The sequence below is a fragment of the Epinephelus fuscoguttatus genome, linkage group LG11, assembly GCF_011397635.1.
Source record: "Epinephelus fuscoguttatus linkage group LG11, E.fuscoguttatus.final_Chr_v1".
NCBI classification, from domain to species: domain Eukaryota; kingdom Metazoa; phylum Chordata; class Actinopteri; order Perciformes; family Serranidae; genus Epinephelus; species Epinephelus fuscoguttatus.
Genome location: NC_064762.1, coordinates 42,091,706 through 42,112,514, shown reverse-complemented (window position 1 = coordinate 42,112,514; position 20,809 = coordinate 42,091,706). Strand labels below are relative to the sequence as shown.

General features: G+C 38.7%; 1 protein-coding gene across 1 annotated transcript in view; it reads left to right on the top strand.

The window, feature by feature from the left end:
- meis2b (Meis homeobox 2b) overlaps positions 1-19,108 on the top strand; it is a 56,477-nt gene extending 37,369 nt beyond the window's left edge. The window contains exons 9-13 of the mRNA XM_049590703.1: positions 5,702-5,778; positions 8,211-8,269; positions 9,454-9,543; positions 10,109-10,205; positions 18,431-19,108. Of these exons, the coding sequence (XP_049446660.1) occupies positions 5,702-5,778; positions 8,211-8,269; positions 9,454-9,543; positions 10,109-10,167 (285 nt within the window). The 3' untranslated portion in view covers positions 10,168-10,205; positions 18,431-19,108. The remainder of the gene's footprint in view (positions 1-5,701; positions 5,779-8,210; positions 8,270-9,453; positions 9,544-10,108; positions 10,206-18,430) is intronic.
- The last annotated feature ends 1,701 nt before the right edge of the window (positions 19,109-20,809 follow it).

The window sequence follows — 20,809 nt, the reverse complement described above, 5'->3', positions numbered from 1 at the left end:
AAAAAAAATCATCTGTCACATCTACTCATGATAAGAAACACAGTGAAATACATTAAGTGGAGGTATTAATTTCCAAACAGGCGCATTAGTCACTTGCTCTAATCACCGCAATCACTGTTATAAAGTAGAGCATTGATTTAATTAGGGGAGGTATTTTGCTGGTGGTAACGTTATTAGTGTCCTAAGCTCCGATTGCAAACTTACACACCTGGATTTGCAATGGCAGAGTTGCGCTTATCCTGTAGGCTCTCCACTCGAGCTTGTTGACTCCATGGAAGTGAAAAAGGGCTCGGTTGTAATGTTTGTATATCCAGTATTAACTGCAGTCAATGAACTGCAACACAGGCTCACTGTGGATGACATGCTGCTCGCTCTGCAGAACTCTGCGCTTCCTTGGTTCCAGAAACAACACCATTCATTCTGAAATTACATCGCTGATTCTTGAAATGTTTGAGTTATTTAAAATGTGGCCTAATATCTCTAATTTCTATCTCTTCACCTGTTGTTGAATGTGACTTTACTGTACCAAGCAACAGAGAATCCCTGTTTACATAGAGGTAAATATTCTGAACTCTCTGAAGAGGCCACACACACAAAGTATGAAATTCAGTTGGCATGATCAAGGGTCAGAACTCAGTTGAAACATAACATTTGGTAATGATTGCTTATTGCAACAAATTAAAAATGTAAAAATTATATTTCACAAAGCAAACTTCTAAATAAATCACTTGTACATCCTGCAGAGCTGAATTTTTGCAGCACATGCCCATACTGTGATATAAAATATTCGGTAAATGTTCTAAAGCTACTAACTGTGATACTAGTGACGTGTCCCAGACTAAGAATTTACATAGTTGAATTAGATTGGTCAAGTCTTGCCTATTGTTCAGTTGTTGAATTATGTTTTTGTATTGTTTTTTTGGTTTTATAATTTATAATAAGACATGAGCCATCCAGCACAGTTTGTTGTGTGAAAGGGGTGTGTCTGGTGTGGTGCTGTACTGAAACGAAGCCAGGGAATTGACATTACACGTCAGTTGCTTTTCATGGTTGTAAAAAGAACTTTAGACTTCCTCAGAAAGAGAAAGAGAAAAAGAGTGAGAGCAGCTGTTTCTACACACCTTCCTCTGCTGATTTTGACAGAGAATTGTTCGTACATTCAAAAAACATTTAGTGCTTTGCCAGTGGTATGTGAGTGCTCCAATCAATAAATGTATACCAAAACACTATATATCATGATTTATTGGGAGAAACCAAGCAATTCAATGTAAAATTAGACATTCAGCAGCACCATATTGCCCAAATGTAATGATACTGTTTCATAACCACATTTTACCAACAATTTGATGATTCAGCTGTGAGACTGGCAGTCAAATCAGGCAAATCGGGTAATACACAAATCAAGAGCTAACGCTCACACTATACAGAAAGCTGAACCACACAAATAGAGCTTCTAAGGTGTCTGCCAGCGGCTGCAGGGCACACCAGCCTTTTATATCCTTTCCCCGCGCCGTCGCCCTCTGAATGGCGAAGCCCTGCACCAACCCGCCGCACCAATCAGTCTCCGGGGAATCCATCCAGGTGCTGGAAGGACACGCCCGCTGGAGACACTCTGCTGCAACACAGCGGGATAGAACACACACGCAGAGTGGAGAAACAATGCCAATGGCTCAAGGCCGTAACACCCCCATATGCTAGTTTAGTTATAAAAAGTCCAGTGTTATTGTTGTTTACTGTGTAAACCACTCTATCCACACATTGTTTATGTTAACTGTTCAACATGGTAAGACAACACTGTCGTGGACAACCTGGTCTCACTCCGAAGTCATAGAATACCAGCATTTTTGCAGTGACTTTTGGTGTCAGACACCAATGAAAAAAGCTGTCCTTTTACATAGGCATGATACACGGCAGGTTGCTCATGATAACAGCGCCAGGCGGCATCACAGAAACACAGCGGGACAGCGACCTAAGTTAAGGGGGCAAAAGGGAGGGGTGGTGGATGGTTCCAACAGGCACCGACTTTCACCCGAGAGGCTGGTGTTTGCTTCCCATAAGATTGTGAAGCCAAACCTTGTCCTTTTTTCCTAAACCCAACCACCTATGTGTCGGCCAAACGTAACCATGCACTTTTGTTGTTGTTGTTGTTGTTGTTTTGCACAACAAGTTGTACGGTGAGTATTTTGTAGCGAAAACGCCTAAAATGACATACCCAAATTAAAATGACTGTAGCCTCTGAACTGCTCTGACTACATGCATGCATGAGGTCTTGCCAGAAAGCAAACTCTCTGAAGTTTCTTGTGAAAGTGTTAGAAACACTCTAGGTAATACAGAGACAGACTAATGGGCCTCTGAAGTCAGTAAAAATTTGAAAATTTTGCCTAAAATAAAATAAAAAATGATTTTCAGGATGAATAACTTTCTGTGGCTTCATCTGAGCAGGTAAATAACACAGTGGGACTGTAGGCACACTATCAATGAACATTTGTTCCAAGTTTGAAGAAAATTGCTCCAAGTATGACCATTTTACAGAGTTTTTTCCATGAAAAGATCCAGGCGGAGCTCCAGATGACAGAGCGCTCACTCCGCTTCAAAACAGTACTATCAGTGATCAAACAACACTCAGCCAGCTTCAAACATCGTACCTTATTGAAATCAGGCGTGATTATGATAGCTGATGTTGTTAATGAGAGAAACACCATAAAATATCACCAAATAAAGCCATATGAAACGTGAAAGTTGTGATCCTACTTTCTAGGTGGTATATCTCAGCCAAAAATAGTGGTAGGAGTGAGACTCCTACCTTTTATAAACCAGCTACGTGTCCACTGACGGCTCGGCATGAGATCGCGAGTAATCCTTTCACTTTTCCCCTCGAAAAACGGCACGACGTGACTTGTCACCACTCATCGCGATTTTGGACTTTGTGTATTTAGGTTGCTTTGGTGCGAAATCCATAAGGAATAATAGAAAAACAATGCCATGTTTGTTCGGTATCACCAGATTCAGGAAGCCTTGAATCATGTCTTCTGAGACAAACTTTTCGAAGTATTGCAGCAGTGTGTGGAGGAAAGTTGCATCGTCTGTGACAGCTAGACCAGAAAAATCAGTATTGGGACTGATAAAATCCTTTTTTTGCCAGCGATATCTGTCACGGGGCTTGATGTGTTCATTTGATTGGGGCTCAATGTCCACATTGGCTGGGCAATCAGTAGGTTCTTGGTTTTCTTTGTCCACACAGGCATCGTTATCTGACTCCTCGTCACTCGCATCAGTGTCGTCGAACTCAATGTCCACATCACTCTCTCCATTTTGGACGATCCTAATCACATCCTGCACTCTGTACCGAGGATCTCTCCTTGCTGGTCGCATTCTGAAATGGAAAAAATAAAATTGAAACAAATGTATATATAAACAGCACACATGCTTATTAGATTCTAGATAACCTACAGAAAAAGAGGGGATGGTGGGGAGATTGATTTCAGTATGAAGTGTTTACACATTGCACTGAAGTAACCTATTCACACATTTAACTGGTCACACAATAGTGTATAGCTGACCAATTGTAAACTCTGATTATCATACTAATAGGTATGCAGGTAGCCTCCAACTTACAACAACACCTTACATTCCTGAACATCAACACCTGTTCCAGAACAATGGAAAAATTGTCCTCCCCCAAGCATCCCCCACAACTGCTTTGACTATGAATTGATAGGAACATTTTCTTATCAATAGCCAAGACAAAGGGCAGACATGTACAAACAGAATTTCTTTGTTAGAAAGTCCTGCTTTCTGTGATAAGGGGAAAATACTGAGTGTTGAAGGTGGTTAGAAATCATTAAATGAAAACAAGTAAATGAAAATGATTAGATATGGCAATATATCTTTGCACACTAGTTTCTAATACAATAATATGTAATCTAATATAAGGCTAGAATGTGTAAATCATGTGTAGTTTAAAGTTATATTGGGAAAATTTAAATTGAAGTTCCTCTCAAGACATTCCTCTCAAAACAGGGTTGTTTTGACTACCATATTCACCCAACGTTGTAATATTGCAACAATTACAAAACAAGCTCTAAATACTTCTACTGTTATTATACACATATGACTATTGTCACACTTGTATACTGCCAGATATTAATACATACTTTCAACATATTGTACCACAGTAGCCAGAACTATCACTATAATATTATTACTTTCAATAATGTTGTTGTAAGCTACTGTCATTACCTGCATCTCTCTCTCTCTCTCTCTCTCTCTCTCTCTCTCTCTCTCTCTCTCTCTCTCTCTGTGTCTCATTGTGTCATGTGGATTACTGTTAATTTGTTATGCTGATCTGTTCTGTACGACATCTATTGCACGTCTGTCCGTCCTGGAAGAGGGATCCCTCCTCAGTTGCTCTTCCTGAGATTTCTAACCTTTTTTTTCCCCGTTAAAGGGTTTTTTTGGGGAGTTTTTCCTTATCCGCTGCGAGGCTCATAAGGACAGAGGGATGTCGTATGCTGTAAAGCCCTGTGAGGCAAATTGTGATTTGTGATATTGGGCTTTATAAATAAAATTGAATTGAATTGAAATTGAATAAAATGTAAGGCACATTTTCCACAATGACGACATATGGACATGTTCTAGACACTGTAATAAACACAAAAAATTGTTTTTAAAGCATTTTACTTACTTCAATCAGATAAATCCAGTCCAGTAAATCGAGGGGATGATGCTCTCTCAAAAATCTGGAGGTTGTGTGACTTCTTGACCTGAGGGCAGGCCTTATATACAAATGTATGACCCAGTAGCATTCTGAGACTGAACAATAGGACCAAATGAGTATGATAATGTGGTTGAACCACAAAAAAAAAAAATTTTTTTGGGGATAACAAAAATTGTTGTAATTCTGCAACAGTGGGTCTTACAGGGTTAAAGAGGTTAAAAGCCATGTATTCTTGGTGGCGCAGTGATTAGGACACTTCACCACTCTCAATTTAGGGATTTGGGAGGTTGTCAGTAAACTACCTGTGCCTGCAGATGCACACAAGGTGTGTGCATCTACATGTTGCTGCACGTTTGTTGTAAATCTTTGTGTTTAAAAATTTAACATGCAATATTTTGTGCTCCTTTATCAATTTCCAAACTCAAATTGCCAATCTTCAAATGTGCAATATGTGTAAAGTAATACCAATGGTATATATTTACCTCAAGTAAACAGAACATCATTCAATTCATAATTTATCTAGTCAAAACCTTCTAGGCATGTTTTTGGGTATTTTTTATGCTTGTACATGGTGAGCTGATTAGCTCAGTAGTTCTGTGGTAAGGCGATTGTTTTTAGATGTAAAGGTTCAGAGCTGAAATCCCTTTTTTGTCATCCTGCGCTGGTCTGAACCTTTGCAGATTCCAGAGTAAGTGTTGATTCTTCTCATATGTTTCTACTATTTACACTTAAATTAATGGACATGGGATGCATTCCAGATCATGAACAAAAAAAACAAACAAACAAACAAAAAAATAATAATAATCAGATGTCACACAAAACACGTTTTTGAAAGCAGATTTTTATACCTGAATGGAAAATCAGCGTATAGTGATGACCACAATGAATTATTATTTTAAAGAAGATCAAGAGGTTTGTTACTCTACAGATGAAAATCTACTTGGACAGCTATAATTGATTGAACTATCTTTCTGTCTCTTCCAGCACCCGTACCCCTCAGAGGAACAGAAAAAACAGCTAGCACAAGACACAGGCCTCACCATCCTTCAAGTGAACAACTGGTAAGTCACTCCAACACCAGATTTAACTGCCCTTACGTATACTCACACATGCACAAAACCATGTGTCTTGGTTTGTGAAATGCATTTTGTTAAAAAAAAAAAAAAAAAAAAAAAGACTTGAGAGTACATATTCTATTCTAACCTCAGTCTGGAGTTACTGAAGACATGGACGTCACATACATACTGATTAAGCACTGACTTACTCTGTCTGGCAGTTGGGCTATCTCACACTGTCATAAAAAATTAAAAAAAAAATGTGCTTATCATAATTTTAAATCTTGGCTCATGATCATCAAATCAATCCTTTCTTCATTGTCAGACTAATGCAGGTGTTTGATATCAGTACATTCAGTTACAGATAATCAAAGATACCTTTCGGACAGTACCGAGTCCTAAGTACCTGTGGACATATTGGACAAATATATTTTTAGCTCACATCTTTTTTAAAGTCTGTAATTCCTTATAGTTTTTTAGAGTATATTTTGTTGAGTTTATAAATGTTAAACCCAAAAAAATATTCATCCATTTTTCAATTTCTTTAAGCTGTATCATTCATTTATGTTGAATTGTGTGCTTGCCTGTAAATTTCACATTTTTGAATCAGCTGACCTGTTGTGCACTGACAAAAAGACTTTTTCAATTTATTTCAATGAACTGATTCAAAGCGTACTAATTAAACTTTCTATTTCCTTGTAACTGGTGCTAAATTACATAATCATAAATTAAACTGTCCTAGACCATGTCTAGTAGCACTGCCTTGTTACATGATAACATTTTAAATAAGAATGCAGGTTGGCATTGGCACATCATCAGTATGGGCCGATACTGGCTCTAAAATGAACAATTGGAATTAACTAACTTTTTAAAGGTAGGATCTGGAAGATTTTCAAACAAAACAAAATATAGACATATACAAATGAAATCCTGCTTAATCATCACCTATGGGCTTCCACTCGTGTGGTGGTGACTCTGTTTGCAGAGCTCCTGCCCTTTAACTGTATTTTGATGTTTTTGTGAGCTCGGACCGCTTCTGGGCAGAGATTTCCTCAGCCAATGAGAGAGCACAGGTGCCGTGCCCGAGCGTGTCCGAGCGTGCACCAGTGCGAGCCTTGCCTGAACCTCTTCTGTGAAGCCTTCTTCGTACCTCCAGGCTCCGTACACCCAGGAGACTTGAGCCTGATAGGAGGGGCCAAATTTGAATGTGTGTTTACAAACAGCAACTGGAAAATCCTCCAGACCCTACCTTTAATTTACACAATGAATGAAAATTACATACATTGAAAAGTATCACATTTCATGTCTTTATCTGCTGGTGGGCCATCAAGATAAGAGTGTACATGCATAATATAATGTCAGTTCCACCACAGAAGAGACTTGATGATCACTTAAATAAGGTAGAGGAAAAAAGTTGATATATTGATACCGGTATCAGTTATCGGCCAAAAGAAAGATTAAAACATGCTCCAGACTAGCTGCTTTTGTAGACCGCTTAGCTAGAAACAGCTCCAATCAAAAAAATGACACAATATGGATTTAGTTTCAGATGGCACAGTTCTGCATGTCATCATTTTGGGGGCAGCCTGTGACGGGGTTTAAACTTAGATTAATTAGAATTACATTGCTACATTGCTCTTATCTTCCTCTCAAATCCTCCTAAGAGTTTGCTTTTAAATGTATCAGGTTTCCAACAGGCCTAATTACACAGCCCCCTACCGCTTATCCATGAGCAAGATGACCACAGGCTTAACTCGAGGCTCTATCCAATACAGATGTCAAAGCATGCAAGCTCCCAGCACTGCCTGTTTGATGGATTTAAGGCATGGTGTCAATGGCAAAACATTGGCAAAGCAGTTAACCTCATCATCAGTGCCTAGGGCTACAAGGCTAAACCCAAATCAATACATTTTTTTAAGATAAGGCCCCAGATTATGTCATTAGGAATAAACTAGATTATTAGTGAAATCCCTGGAGACACACAGTGTTCCAGTTCTTCAAAAGCTGCCCAATGAAACTGACAGTTTTTGTTAATGCTGTATACTTGAGATGAAGGAGGAGCATTCTTTACTCAACAGTAAATCATGACAAGGAGACCAGTGAGGTACAGGGAAGGGTGGGGTGGAACAGATGCAAATCTTAGAAGAACTTTAAAGATTCAAGAAAAAAAAAATGTGAAACTTCTTTTATTTTTTTAATATTCATCATTATCAGAAGAAGTGGAATCTCTGTTTTTACCAACTCTATCAATTATCCTTATTAACATGCTAACATTTTTATACATTCCAAAGTCAGGAGTGCTTAACAGTAGCAAGTGATTAATTTCGGTACATAGTAGATGTGTTATAAGATTTTTGTTTTTCCATGAATGTGTTATCTCCACTAAAAATGTACCTTTTTGTATGATAGCTGACATGATATTGTTCTTCCTTTTTCAGGTTTATAAATGCAAGGAGGAGGATAGTCCAACCTATGATTGACCAGTCCAACAGAGCAGGTAACACTGCAGTTCAGTGACTGTTCACTGTACCTAATACTGTAAAACTTCAATTAAAAGCCTAGTTCCAAGTAAACACCCAGTCCCTGTTTCCTAGCCTGGTGTGACTACACATTTTGAGAAATAAAGGCCCTGCCTCAATTAGAAGCCTGGTCTGGTTGTCAAGCAGTTTTGTTTTACCGAAGTTCTTTGGACATATATAACAGGGTTGTTGGCAACACACTTGAGCTAACATTAGTTAGCTGCTTAGATCATGCATGCAAATACAAAGGTTTGAACTTTTGTCAGTATTGAGATGCTACACAGTGTTAGCTTGGTTAGATTCTCCACGATGCAATCATTCAGTTAATTTTACTGAAACCATGAGCACCAAAAAGACAGTAATTTATTGAGATTTGCTAGCCTTGTAAACAGGAGAGATGAAAAAATAGTGGTGACTCCCTACTTCTGAAGCAATCATAAAGTGAGTTATTCCTATCTCTTTAGTCTGTAAGGGTCCACTGATGAAAACAGTCAAAAGGGTTTTTCCTAAAAATATTCCAAGTTGTGAGTATTGTCTTAACAGGATAAAGTGGTGTCGTTATGTTGGGTTGCCGTAACCCTTGAGTGCTGTAAAATGAGTAACTCTCTCTCTCTCTTTCTCTCTCTCTCTCTCTCTCTGAAGTGCTGTCTGTCAGACCTAGATCAAATGAATGATTCATAAATTATATGTCATTCAAAGACTTTTTTTTAATATTCATAATCAGTAATATTCATATTGGTTAAAATAATCAATTTGATTAGTTTTTGAGTATTTCCCATCTTTGCTGAGCAACAGTTTTATATGAAAGGAATTAAAGGCCTGTCCCATAAAGACGCCACCAAATATTTGCCTGTTGAGTTCACTGACTTAAGCAAATAGCCTGGGCTCTTACGTGAAGTTTTACGGTACTTCATTTCATTCAACAAACTGCTCAGGTGAAATTAAATGCAAAGTGTCTTCCTGATATCTCTTGCCGAATCAACTGCAGCTGCAGAGTGGATAACAGCAGTGAAAAGTGAGAAAGAATATGTATCAGAAAAGACTATGGGTTGCATGAAGGAGGTGCAGGATGTGGGCATGACTTTGTGTACAGCATCAGAGTGATCAGAGTGGGAACTCTGGGCAGCTCACTCTCACAGTCTTGCTTCTCCTCCTCTCACAGTGAGTCAGGGCACAGCGTACAGTCCAGATGGCCAGCCAATGGGAGGTTTTGTTCTTGATGGGCAGCAGCACATGGGTCTCCGACCTGGAGGTGAGCAATCACCCACACAATTATCAGATCATCAAGGGCAAAATTTCTATAGGGCCTAATTGTTTTCTGCCTGTAGTCAGCTGACTTTCAAACAATTGATTAAATTAGGGAAGAGCTCAATGTTTCTTGAAGTGCTCCTCTATGTGCATACACAATCCATGTAGGTTTCATCTGTTTTTACATATATCTGTATCTTTCTGGTTGCACCATTTCCATGACCATTATAGCATCACCTAAAGGCAACAGCCTGTGGTTGGTCTTTTTAAATGTTAATCACTTTGAAATAAAAGTTTTATGCTTATAATGATGACAGTTATACACTGCATGATGTATTGTTTGGTGCCAATGCAGGAAGTAGTGTGTCCTTTATGTGGCAGATATGTTTATACCACCTTTAACTTTGTAGTAAAGGCATTTTTATCTTTCTGTTAGCATCAATGCTGAATCTTACTTACACCTTTGCTGGCCAGCAGCTGTAGAGAATAATGTTCTCTGTGAAACCTCAGAGTTCTACCATATTCTGAGTGGTCTGTCATCTTGTTGCTCTTGTTTATACATTTTCCAGGACCAATGGGTGGCATGGGTATGAACATGGGCATGGATGGGCAGTGGCACTACATGTAAATCCTCTCCACTGAGGCAAGCCTAAAAGACAGGGTGAAGTAAGTAATCCAGTCTCTGTCTGTCTTCATTCATTCATTCTTCTAACCGCTTCATCCTCTTGAGGGTCGCGGGGGGGCTGGAGCCTATCCCAGCTACATCGGACGAGAGGCAGGGTACACCCTGGACAGGTCGCCAGACTATCGCAGGGCTGACACATAGAGACAAACAACCATTCACGCTCACATTCACACCTACGGACAATTTAGAGTCACCAATTAACCTAGTCCCCAATCTGCATGTCTTTGGACTGCACCAAATCCCCCATTCACTGCCCCTTCCTTAACAATCTAATCTAGACTTGAAAAATGACTTTGTGACCTGGATGTTTGCTGTCATGACGTTCGTGTTAACTCAACAAATATAGATTCACAGCAGTCCTTTCACAACATCAGTCTTTGCTTTTGTCTTTGTGGTTCGATTTTAAGGCAATATGGTACATTGTTATTTAAAATTTGGTTCTTAAGGGAAACCTTATGATAATTACAGCTTGTTTTCTTTATTTTTACCCTATTTTTATCAGTAATAATAACAGCTTAGAATAATAAAGATAGTCTATAGATTTTTGGAGCAGCTGATTTTATTAACTTTGTTTGTAACCATGTCATATTTGTCCCGCATCTCTTCAGTTAACTTGGTGAGTGCAACACAGGGCCAAAGTCACCACTGCTAAAACAAATCTATAGAATCTACTCAATAAATATGAGGTTACAATTTGCACTCAGTTTGTTTGAGTACATTTAGGGCCAATCCCAATAACCCCCGACCCCCCAGCCCTACCCCTTGGCCCTACTCCTAGATTTGCGCGTTCCACAAGGGGTAGGGGTGTCCCAATTCCTTTTTGCGTGTAGGGGTAGGGGGCATAACGAGGGGTAGTGGGTATGAAACTAGCCCTTCGGAGTGAGGTATTTCAGATGCTGACTTGCCAGCGAGGGGTAGACGTCACCATGGCTACCACCGAGCAAGAAACGGGGAAAAAAGTTCATACATGTACGTATAATAGACATGGAACTTTTGTAAAAACGTTTTCGAATAACTGTGTATTTGTGTAGAGAACAGTATAACAATTTCTTATTGCTATTCACAATGTCTAGATTGGAGTTGACAGAAAGCTTGCCAGCTAGCTAACGTTACTGTCTTCAGGTTGCTTGTTAGCTAGCTAGCTAGCTTGCACTATCTGGCGTCTGCCATCTGTCCTGTTGTGTAAAATTGTCGGATTTTTCACATTACAATAACACACCAGCTAGGATAACTATGCTGCCTCTTAATGTTAGCTGGTTAGCTCGCTAGCTAGCTAGCAGAAGTCCCCTGTTGTACATATCATTTTGTCATCTGTCGTTCATCAAATGAAGCACGATGAATACAGCAAACGCAATTGCTAGGATGAACTCAACTGGAGACTCCATTGTAGATGCCGGTTGGAAATGTAGAATGCTCACGGCTTCCTGTCTAAAATAGTTACGTATGCGTGAACATAACTGACATGGTGACGTAGTGAGTGGTGTCCCAATTCGTAGGGAAAGATTTCAACCCCTACCCCTCGTTGCTTCATTTCGAGGGCCAAGGGGTAGTGGGCCAGGGCTAGGGGTAGGGCCAAGGGCTAAGGAGTAGTGGACAAGGGGGGGGTATTGGGATTGGGCCTTAATCTCATGTCTTGAGTAAAGAGTACCTAAATTTAACAGCTATGACACACTAAAACTTATTAGGTAAATACAACCAAATGTTTTTAATACCTCATACAACTGGTAGCTTATAAAAAGTGAGTAATATTGGCTCCTGATTGTAAGTAGACAATTATTTATCTACGTATTAATATGACTAACCAGGTAATTTAATTTAATGAATTCAGGGAAGGTTAGCCTGACTTGAAAAATTGTCATACACAGGAGGCAACACTCAATTTATTTTCAGTAACTGCTTATCCAGTTCAGAGTTGCAGGGGGGCTGGAGCCTGTCTTAGCTCACATTGTGCGAGAACATGGGTGAGAGGCACGCTGACACGGGCTGGTCATGCCAGTGGGTTTGAACCGAGAATCCTCTTGCTGTGAGGTGACTGTGCTAACCACTGCACATCTTCCTGCCTGGAGACAATACTGATCATGTCAGCTTTGGTAATTGACTAATTGACCACACCATGCTCAAATGATAACCCCTGGCAAACAGAGAACCAGGAGAAGTATGCAGTGTTTCAGTGCAGCTCAACACACTCTACTCCCACGAATGAAACTGACTTTAGCCTGCAGTGCAGAGCATAATACAATATCGTAGAGTGTATTTTTTTATATATATTTATGTTGCAGTTGTTACTGTTAACAAAGAGGCAGAGTATGTATAATTTACTGATAATTAATTATTTCACTTACTGAATAACATATGTAATTAAAATTTAAATAATATGCATGTGTTTTATTTACCACCCTCCAAAATCCATTTTTTTAGTTCACCACAGAGGGGGTTTCGTCTGGGAATTTGGAAGCTTTTAGCAAGCTGGGGAAGTTCTATAGTTGAAAATTACACATATTGTGTTTTTAACTGTGAGATTCCAATATTTTTAGATTTTTAGTCCATGTAAATTACTTTGTAAGCTGGCAAATTTAAAAAATATATTATTTCTTTATCACAGTTTAGTCCTGACAGTGTAGAGAAGGTTTGAAACAGCATCTCTGCGATGTTTAATTTTATATTCAGCAAATATAACTGCTCAGTTGATCAGGGAGTTTCTACACTGTTTTCCAACACATTCTCACTCAGATCTCATCACATATTGACATGCTTGGTCATAGACTTTCCATGTTGACATATGGGTGCACTGGTTGTTGACATTCTGGAACAGTTCTGTCAGCGTGAGTGACTGTTACATGCATTGTCTTCTTTCAAGATACTTTAATTTCTTAGAAATTTTTTTTAGAAATTTAACATTTACATACAGTTTCTTTCAAAATAAACGCACTAAATTGGTACAACACTGCAATTTTTTATTTTTTTTTTCCCTTCAACAACAAACACACATGGTTGGGTTTATAGGCAACAAAAGCACGTGGTTAGGTTTAGGCAACAAAAGCACGTGGTAAGGTTTAGGAAAAAAGAACAGGGTTTGGCTTTAGAATCATAAAGGATGCAAACACCGTTCTTTTGGGTGAAAGTCAGTGTTTGTTGGACCCATCCACCACCCCTCCTGCCCGCCCCACATGGACTTTGACAGCCTTAACTTTCATCCTTGTCCCACCGTGTTTCCCCCTATCATGCCAGCGTTTAAGGATGCCATTTTTTGTTCTGATGCTGCAAGTCACTGCCCACGCGCCAGATTTCGACAATTTTGGAGTGAGACCGGGCTCTGTTATTATGAGTGATAGAAATGGTAAACATAACTAAGAAAATGAAACCCAATTTGTAATCATTTTCCTTTCACATAGGTAAGACACTGTCTGAGAGAAAACATGCTAAAGCACCATTGTAGTGCTGTGAGTAATGCTCAGGGCGAGAGGACACTTTGTTTTGAGAAAACACATGCTTTTAGCATATGGGATAGAGCTAAGATTGTGCCACCTGGTCCATAGACTGGTTCTGAAGTCAGCTGTGTGCATCTTTGACTTTGGAGAGAATAAAAAAGAAAAATATCAAAATGACTGTGTGTGAAGCACATTCCTCCCTGTCTCCACATCACTTCCTCTTTCCCTCTCCATCGCTCTGTCCTCCTCTTCCTCCATTTTTATTTTCCTCCATCTCCTCTCCCCTGGCAATCTGATTAAGAATCGGGGTACTATTCCCCCTCCCCCACCTTCTCCTCCTCCACCAGCCTCTATCAGCTCCCCAGCCCTGCTGACAGTTCTCAAATCAAGACATATCGCCTGCCGGAGGCACCCGAGCACAGAGAATTTTATTTAACACCCACTCTCCACTGCTCAATGAGCCACGCTGTAATGACACTTACCTTGATTAATAGAGCTCTTTATATGTAAATAGGAGCTGCATTTGCTTCATTTTTTTCACTGAGGCCAATTTTCCCTCTTCCCTGTCTGGTAATTCCCCTGGCTTTGCTAATGAAGTTCAAAGAGCAGATTGTGATGCTTCATCTAAAAAAATAAATAAAATATATATCTAGATCTGCATAGAGACATCAGGCTCTCAACCTGAAGAAACGCTGCCTTCATATTTTTGGAGAGTATTCAATCAAATTATTTCTCACTGAATGATCATTGACTAGTTTCAGTAATAGCTCAGTAGAGCCGGATGTTTTTTCTTCCCCTAATTTGATCTGTGGCGAGAGCGTATGCTGACTGCGGCAGTAAATCTCCTCAGGACTGCAGGAAGAAAGAGAGCCATGTTTGGAGTAATATGAGGGTTTTCCATGCACGATAAAGCCTGAGACATAACATTTAACCATTATGGAATACATGACTGAATCTGCACTATTTTACTCTGCTGCACAATACAGCTGACTCCACCATATGCTTTATACTGCACATCAGTTCATTTAAGATGCAATATGATGCAAAAAGGATTAAGACCAAAATAAGTTTTTAAGATGAAAAAATGAGAATTGAGACAGTCAGAATTTTGAAGAAAATGCAGAATTGACACACTGGTTTGACAAAAAAAAAAATCTTAATTTACCTTTCACCCTCTAGCAGTTACAATTCTTTTGTGAAACTGAAAGCCTACACATTTTAACATTTAAGTATATTTATATCAACATCTAACCAATAAAGAGCTCAAAAGAAACATCACCCACCTTGCTCATTAAAACAATTCAACATTAAAATCATGATGAAAACAGTCCCACAGAAGAGGTTCACTTTATCTGCTTCCCTCTTTCAAAATGAAGGTAAAAATTGTTGTCAGGTAACTTAGAATTTCACGGTTAAGCCCTTGATAGAATATTCTCTAATAGATAATACATGAGCTCTTGAAGGCAGTGATCATATTAAAGGAAATGGTTCATTTTTACAGAACACCTCATGACATTCACAACATGCTTAGTGTCCCCTCTTTTTTTAAAAGTAAACAGAACTAATTCCACAAACACAGACATTTTAATGAACCCAGGCTGTGTGCACCTGTTGAATACAGCTTCAGCAGGACACACCATCATGGGCAACACACAAACACTCCAATAAAGACAAAAGAACGGAAGAAAAAGTGCCAGTTACATCAGAATCTACCAATTCATTCTCCCCCTTGCCAGTACAAATTTTGTCAGACATTCTCTGTCATAGGGCCAGAGAGGAGCCCCAGACTTGTTTGAAAATATCTTCTCTCCTCTTTTCTCTGTATGTAACTTGTTTAAACCCTTTCTGTCACCATCTCAATCCATTCCTTAAAACTAGAAAAGTGCACTCAGTAGAGTGCAGATCTCTGCCAGGCCGCCACCCCGGCTGATCATGGCTGCTCTAGACAATTCTGGTAATTCCATCAGACTTGCCTCAGCGTGTTTCAGAAGGCTTCCAAAGGCTAATAAAAATGTACATCTTGTCTATTTGTGAGGGAACCCTGGTGTGTTATGCAGAGCAGATCAGTTTGTCCTGCTAACAGGTACTGTATGTGAAATATACAGTACCTGTTGTCCAATATGTCCAATAGTGGTCTGGTAGCTTCTATTTAGCAGTTTAGCTTCACATGAACGACTGCGCTAAGAGACGACAAACTTTGTCCAGATGTCTTCTCCAGTATTGTTCACCTGCATCTTTTTCCCAACTTAGTCTCAAACCTTCTAATCAGGGAACTTGTACAACTTAAAATCTTGGAACTTGGAAGCTTCACTTTTTTATGTTAACTCCTGGATCCTAATTAGAGGACCAGATTTTTTTTCCATTCACTAATTTGTGCATGGAAATACTGTATGCAGAAAATAAGCAAAAAAATTACAGTCAGATTCATGAGGCCTGCGCACCGGCCAATTTTTGTTCGTGCCAACATGCACGTTGGTGAATCTGAAGCATTTGAAGTTGATAGGCTCGTTCCTGTTATTTGTGTTAAGCATACTCTCACACCTTGATAAGCCTTTATTCACTCTCTTCAAACCTGTTATGTCAGTCTCTGAAGATGTGCACTCTCCTGAAGACACAGGCTGCCTCCAGCAAGGCTTCATATGCCATCTTAGCACCTGCTTGGAGGTAAATCAGAATCTTTTATATACCTTGTATATATGCACAACTAGAAATAAGTGGGAGTAGCTGATCATTATAGACTAAGTAAATAAAAACAAGAAAAAACAAAACTGTTACATGTCAATATCGATATTCTTATAAAGTCACTCTAAGCTGGGACTGGGACAGTTTTTATTGTTAAATATTTTAATTATGAGATTAACTTAAGGATGGAAGGGTGTCAGTTTCATTGTTTGTTTGTTTTTAATACATTTGGCCAATGAATTAGTAAATTAATATTGCGGAAAATTAATGTAAATTAATGTCATTGTCTATTAAAGCCATTTGTAATGAATGCAGTTTTAGTGGGCCTATGTTATGCATTTAGTTCAAAGGTGTTTTACATTTTGTAAGAGCCGGGCCTTCATCATTTGTGCCTGTATGGTCTAAGGTAGTTCTAAACTTATTCGCAGAGTATGAACAAATTCAGTTAGGAAAATCTTGATGTTTTCCAGATTTTTACATAAAAAATTAATATGCATAGTTTGAGCACAAATTTGAATTTTATGTCAGTTTAACATAACTTTTTTGAGCATTAATTCTGTGTCATATGAACATAAAAAATGACTACACATTTTTACAACATTTTTTAAATTCTATTGAACTTAAAAAAATATGTTAAGTACACAATGATAATGTTTTACAACAAAAAAAAAATTGTTGACTTGAAAAACATTATGTCAAGCTCACAAGGAATGAGTTAAGTAAACATACATTTTCTATGTTGTTTTGACAATCTGGGACATTTGTGTAGCCTCTACATTAAAATTTTGTGTCACGAATGGATTGGGGTTCACAGTGAAGTTAGACTTCTGAAGTATGAGGTCAGAATTAATAGGCGGGATCCTGCCCCATGACTTATATTAACAACATGACAGACTTACACATATTCAGCAGAAATATAGTCCTAAATTATCTGTCCCATCTAAAAGGGCCAAAGACTCAAAGTTGCTTACTGAAGAGTTGCTGTTCATACTGTTATTATTGATGGATTTCTATTAAGTGAGAGAAAGCTGCTAATAATGTAAACTGTGGGATTTGGGAGAGGTGGATTTGACTCCCATTTTCTTCTGGCATTGACAAAATATGATGGCTGAAAAGTGTTTGTGAAATGGTCTGACAAGACTATGCACACTATCAAAGATGTTCATTTTGATGTTTAACCAGAAAACCCAGAATAAAAGGGAAACGTGGACATTAATAAGTGTTTAATCTGATGTCTCTCAACTTGTGTTTCCCAGAGAGGAGGTCAGGATAGTCTGAAATGTCTCTAGGTGTAGACTTTAATCTTTTTTTCAGGGGAATACATAGATCATTGTTATACGTATGGCCTTTGAAGTTATTTCAGTAAAACAAAGAAAAAAGTAACTTTTTGTTTGAACTTGGTACAACTCATATACAAATATACTGAGTTTGTCATTTTCAATTATGCAGCCCGTGTGCTTTATCAACTGTCTCTGGACTTTGTGGGAGATATTGCCTTGTTGTCGAAATGTGCTATAAAAATAAAATTAAAAAAATTAGAATTTCCTTTTTTTTTTTTTTTTTTATCATTTTTGGTAGTGCTGTTTTTACTGTTTGAAATGTACTGTGTGTGTGTGTGTTGTGGTTTGTGTTCATGTGTAAGACCAGGCAATTATAGTTGTATTGCATGACACAGTATAAGTAAAAAAAAAAAAAGGTAACAATTTGCATGCATCGTTTTAAGCAATTTGCATGCATCGTTTTAAGCAATTCCAACTCTGGCCTTAAGTATTTTATAATCTGACAAGCCCAATTATTTTAGTACAACCAATATTATTTGCTCTGAGCTTAAGAATTTTATTGAGTTTAACCAACACAATTTATCCAAAAGCTGTGGTGATACTTAGTGGTCAGATTATTTTATTATATTGTAGGTTATTTAAATTCCATGCAAAATGTCAAAAATGTTATTGCTTGATGTTATTGATTTTGCTGAGAAACTTCTCTATTTTAACTATTATCCACTAACCCCATGAATAATTTTTTAGAAAGTCTTTTAAGTCTTTGGACTTCTGTGTCCTAACCCTCTGTTCCCTTTCCTCTGTCTGTGTGTCCAGGCCTCCATGGTTGGCTCAGGGATCTTCTCCCATCTGTCTGTGGAGCTCAGTAGGCCTACCAGAACTGCCTCTGCAGCTGCCACGTCGAACCCACCTGACCGTACACCACTTGACCACTCCCACCTCACCTCACCTTGCCCGAGCCCCACGGTGCGCGCATGTAGAGGATCACCATGGAAACGCCAATGCTCTGCACCAGAGGCCGCCCACAAACTTTTGACTTGAAAGTCAGCAGAGACTCGAAGCTTAACCGGCTGCACAGAGAATAAAATGACTTAAAGGACTTCATAGTGAAGAGAAGCAGTTTGACACATCTGCTCCATTTCCTTTTAAATTATTTATTTATTTTTCTACAATGGCGGACCACAGGGAAGATCACTTTCTCCTCTCTTTCTTATTTGACCTCTTAGCTTTACCCCAAACGCTATATGCCCATCCTCCTCCAATAAATTATACAAAGACGCACACACACACACACACACACACACACACTTTTCTCCTTTAAAGAACAAAAGAAAAAAACACTGAATATCTTTTTTTGATTTAAATATGAGGACTCGGTGAGCGTTGTAATTGTTGTGCTGTACAGATTTGTGCTTTTTTATTTAGCTGGTTCTCTCCATGTTTGCGCTTGTGATCACTAGATGTCAGAGTGAGCTTCACTGACATGTTTTTTTTAACCCCAACTTTAACCGAGTGTTTGTTTCTGTTCTCCAAGCACTGCACCTCTTTCTTCTGCTTTCCTCTTCCTGTTCTTCTAAACTGGAGGTACAAAGACTCCTGAGGGAATCTGACCTGATTGCGGATTGAGTTCCATTTTTTGACAATGTTTTGAATAGTTTTTAGCACCAAAACACAGAGAAGAAGTCTGCACTAAAACCAAAATAAAAATTCATTAAGGAAGACGAAACAAGGATTCATCACAGTGTTTGAAAGTGCAGAGCAGGTCGGCCTCATTATTTTCCTGCTGGCTCACTTTTTAAAGCTCCCAACCAGAATGCTCAGTGAAGGTGCTGGAGAAATTGCGTTAAAAAACAAAAACAAAAACAAGGCAACGACATTTGTTGGTGGAGCAGGTCACGTAGACGGCTCTGGTTCGATATGAGATGGGATTGCAGTTGTCCCGTTATTCGATTGATGGTGACAGGAATGATGGATGGCCTAGTTACAAAGTTCAAGAAAACGAGAGCGAAGTCGGAGGCTGCGGCAGCTTTTCCTTCATGTTGTTGTTTCCGTGTGGTTCGTTGTGCTGCTGTGTGCGTGTGTCTGTGACGGCGACAGAAAAAAAGATGTAGAGAAATGAAAAATGAAAGGTGAGTCCTGTTTCCTTAGAATGGAATAAATCCCTTCGTTTTCAATCAAACGCTGATGATTTTTTGATATTTACTTTCGGCTCCCGATGTTTTCCAGGACAGACTGCCTTCTGCATCACATGAGAAAATGAGTAAATACAGAAACTAGGAAGAATAAATAAATAAAGGCACATTTATCATTGTCAGCCTGTAACGATCCTCTGCGCTTTGTATTGACGAGGGAAGCAGCAGCCGGAGCGGACTGTCGTAGAGCGGCAGAGGGCCGAATGCGCCCTCATCATCGTCACTGATAAATATTCATTTTAATTGACAACAATCACGCGCCGCATATACATTCCAGTCCGGAGGATTTCGTTTTTTAGCTTTAGGCCTACTGTCTAAATTATTTTTCATTTAATTTCTTTATTTTAATAAGAATTATTATTTTACTGGTCATCATATTTGGTTGAATCCGACTTTTTTAAATGATTGAAATTTGTCGTCAAATTTCAGAATATTCTTCAAACATATTTACCTTTTAAATTGTCACATAGAGGAAGTAATCACTTACTGCGCTAATCAGACGTAAGCAAATCATGTTTGGGTCCTGGTGAGTGTGAGCTGCGGGCCTCTTCGCGGGTCTTTATCAAATCATTTCCACTTTTTCTCGTTAGGTATAGTTAGGTAAAATATAAAAATGAACCATAAAAACGAAATATTTTTCTCCTACCGATATTCCTATGTGAAAAAATACGAAGCAAATAACGCAGTAAAACACAGCGGCATACTGAGCACTAATCAAACCAAAGGAACATTTATTGAAGGCTTATACTGCGTGTATACAATAGGTCTGTTTTAAATGCTTTTCCAGTTCATAATTAGGTTGTGAAAACGGCAACAGTCATGGACCTCTTTCTATCATATTTTCCACGGATAAAAATAATTACTAAAACTGTATCCATTAATGGATCCATTATTTTGAAAATAACCTTCATTTTCCTCTCTGCAAACAAATAGTAGAATTTAACCCGGCTAATGTGAGGAAGATGAAAATAAAGAGCAATACAAAGCGGAATGGTATTCTCTC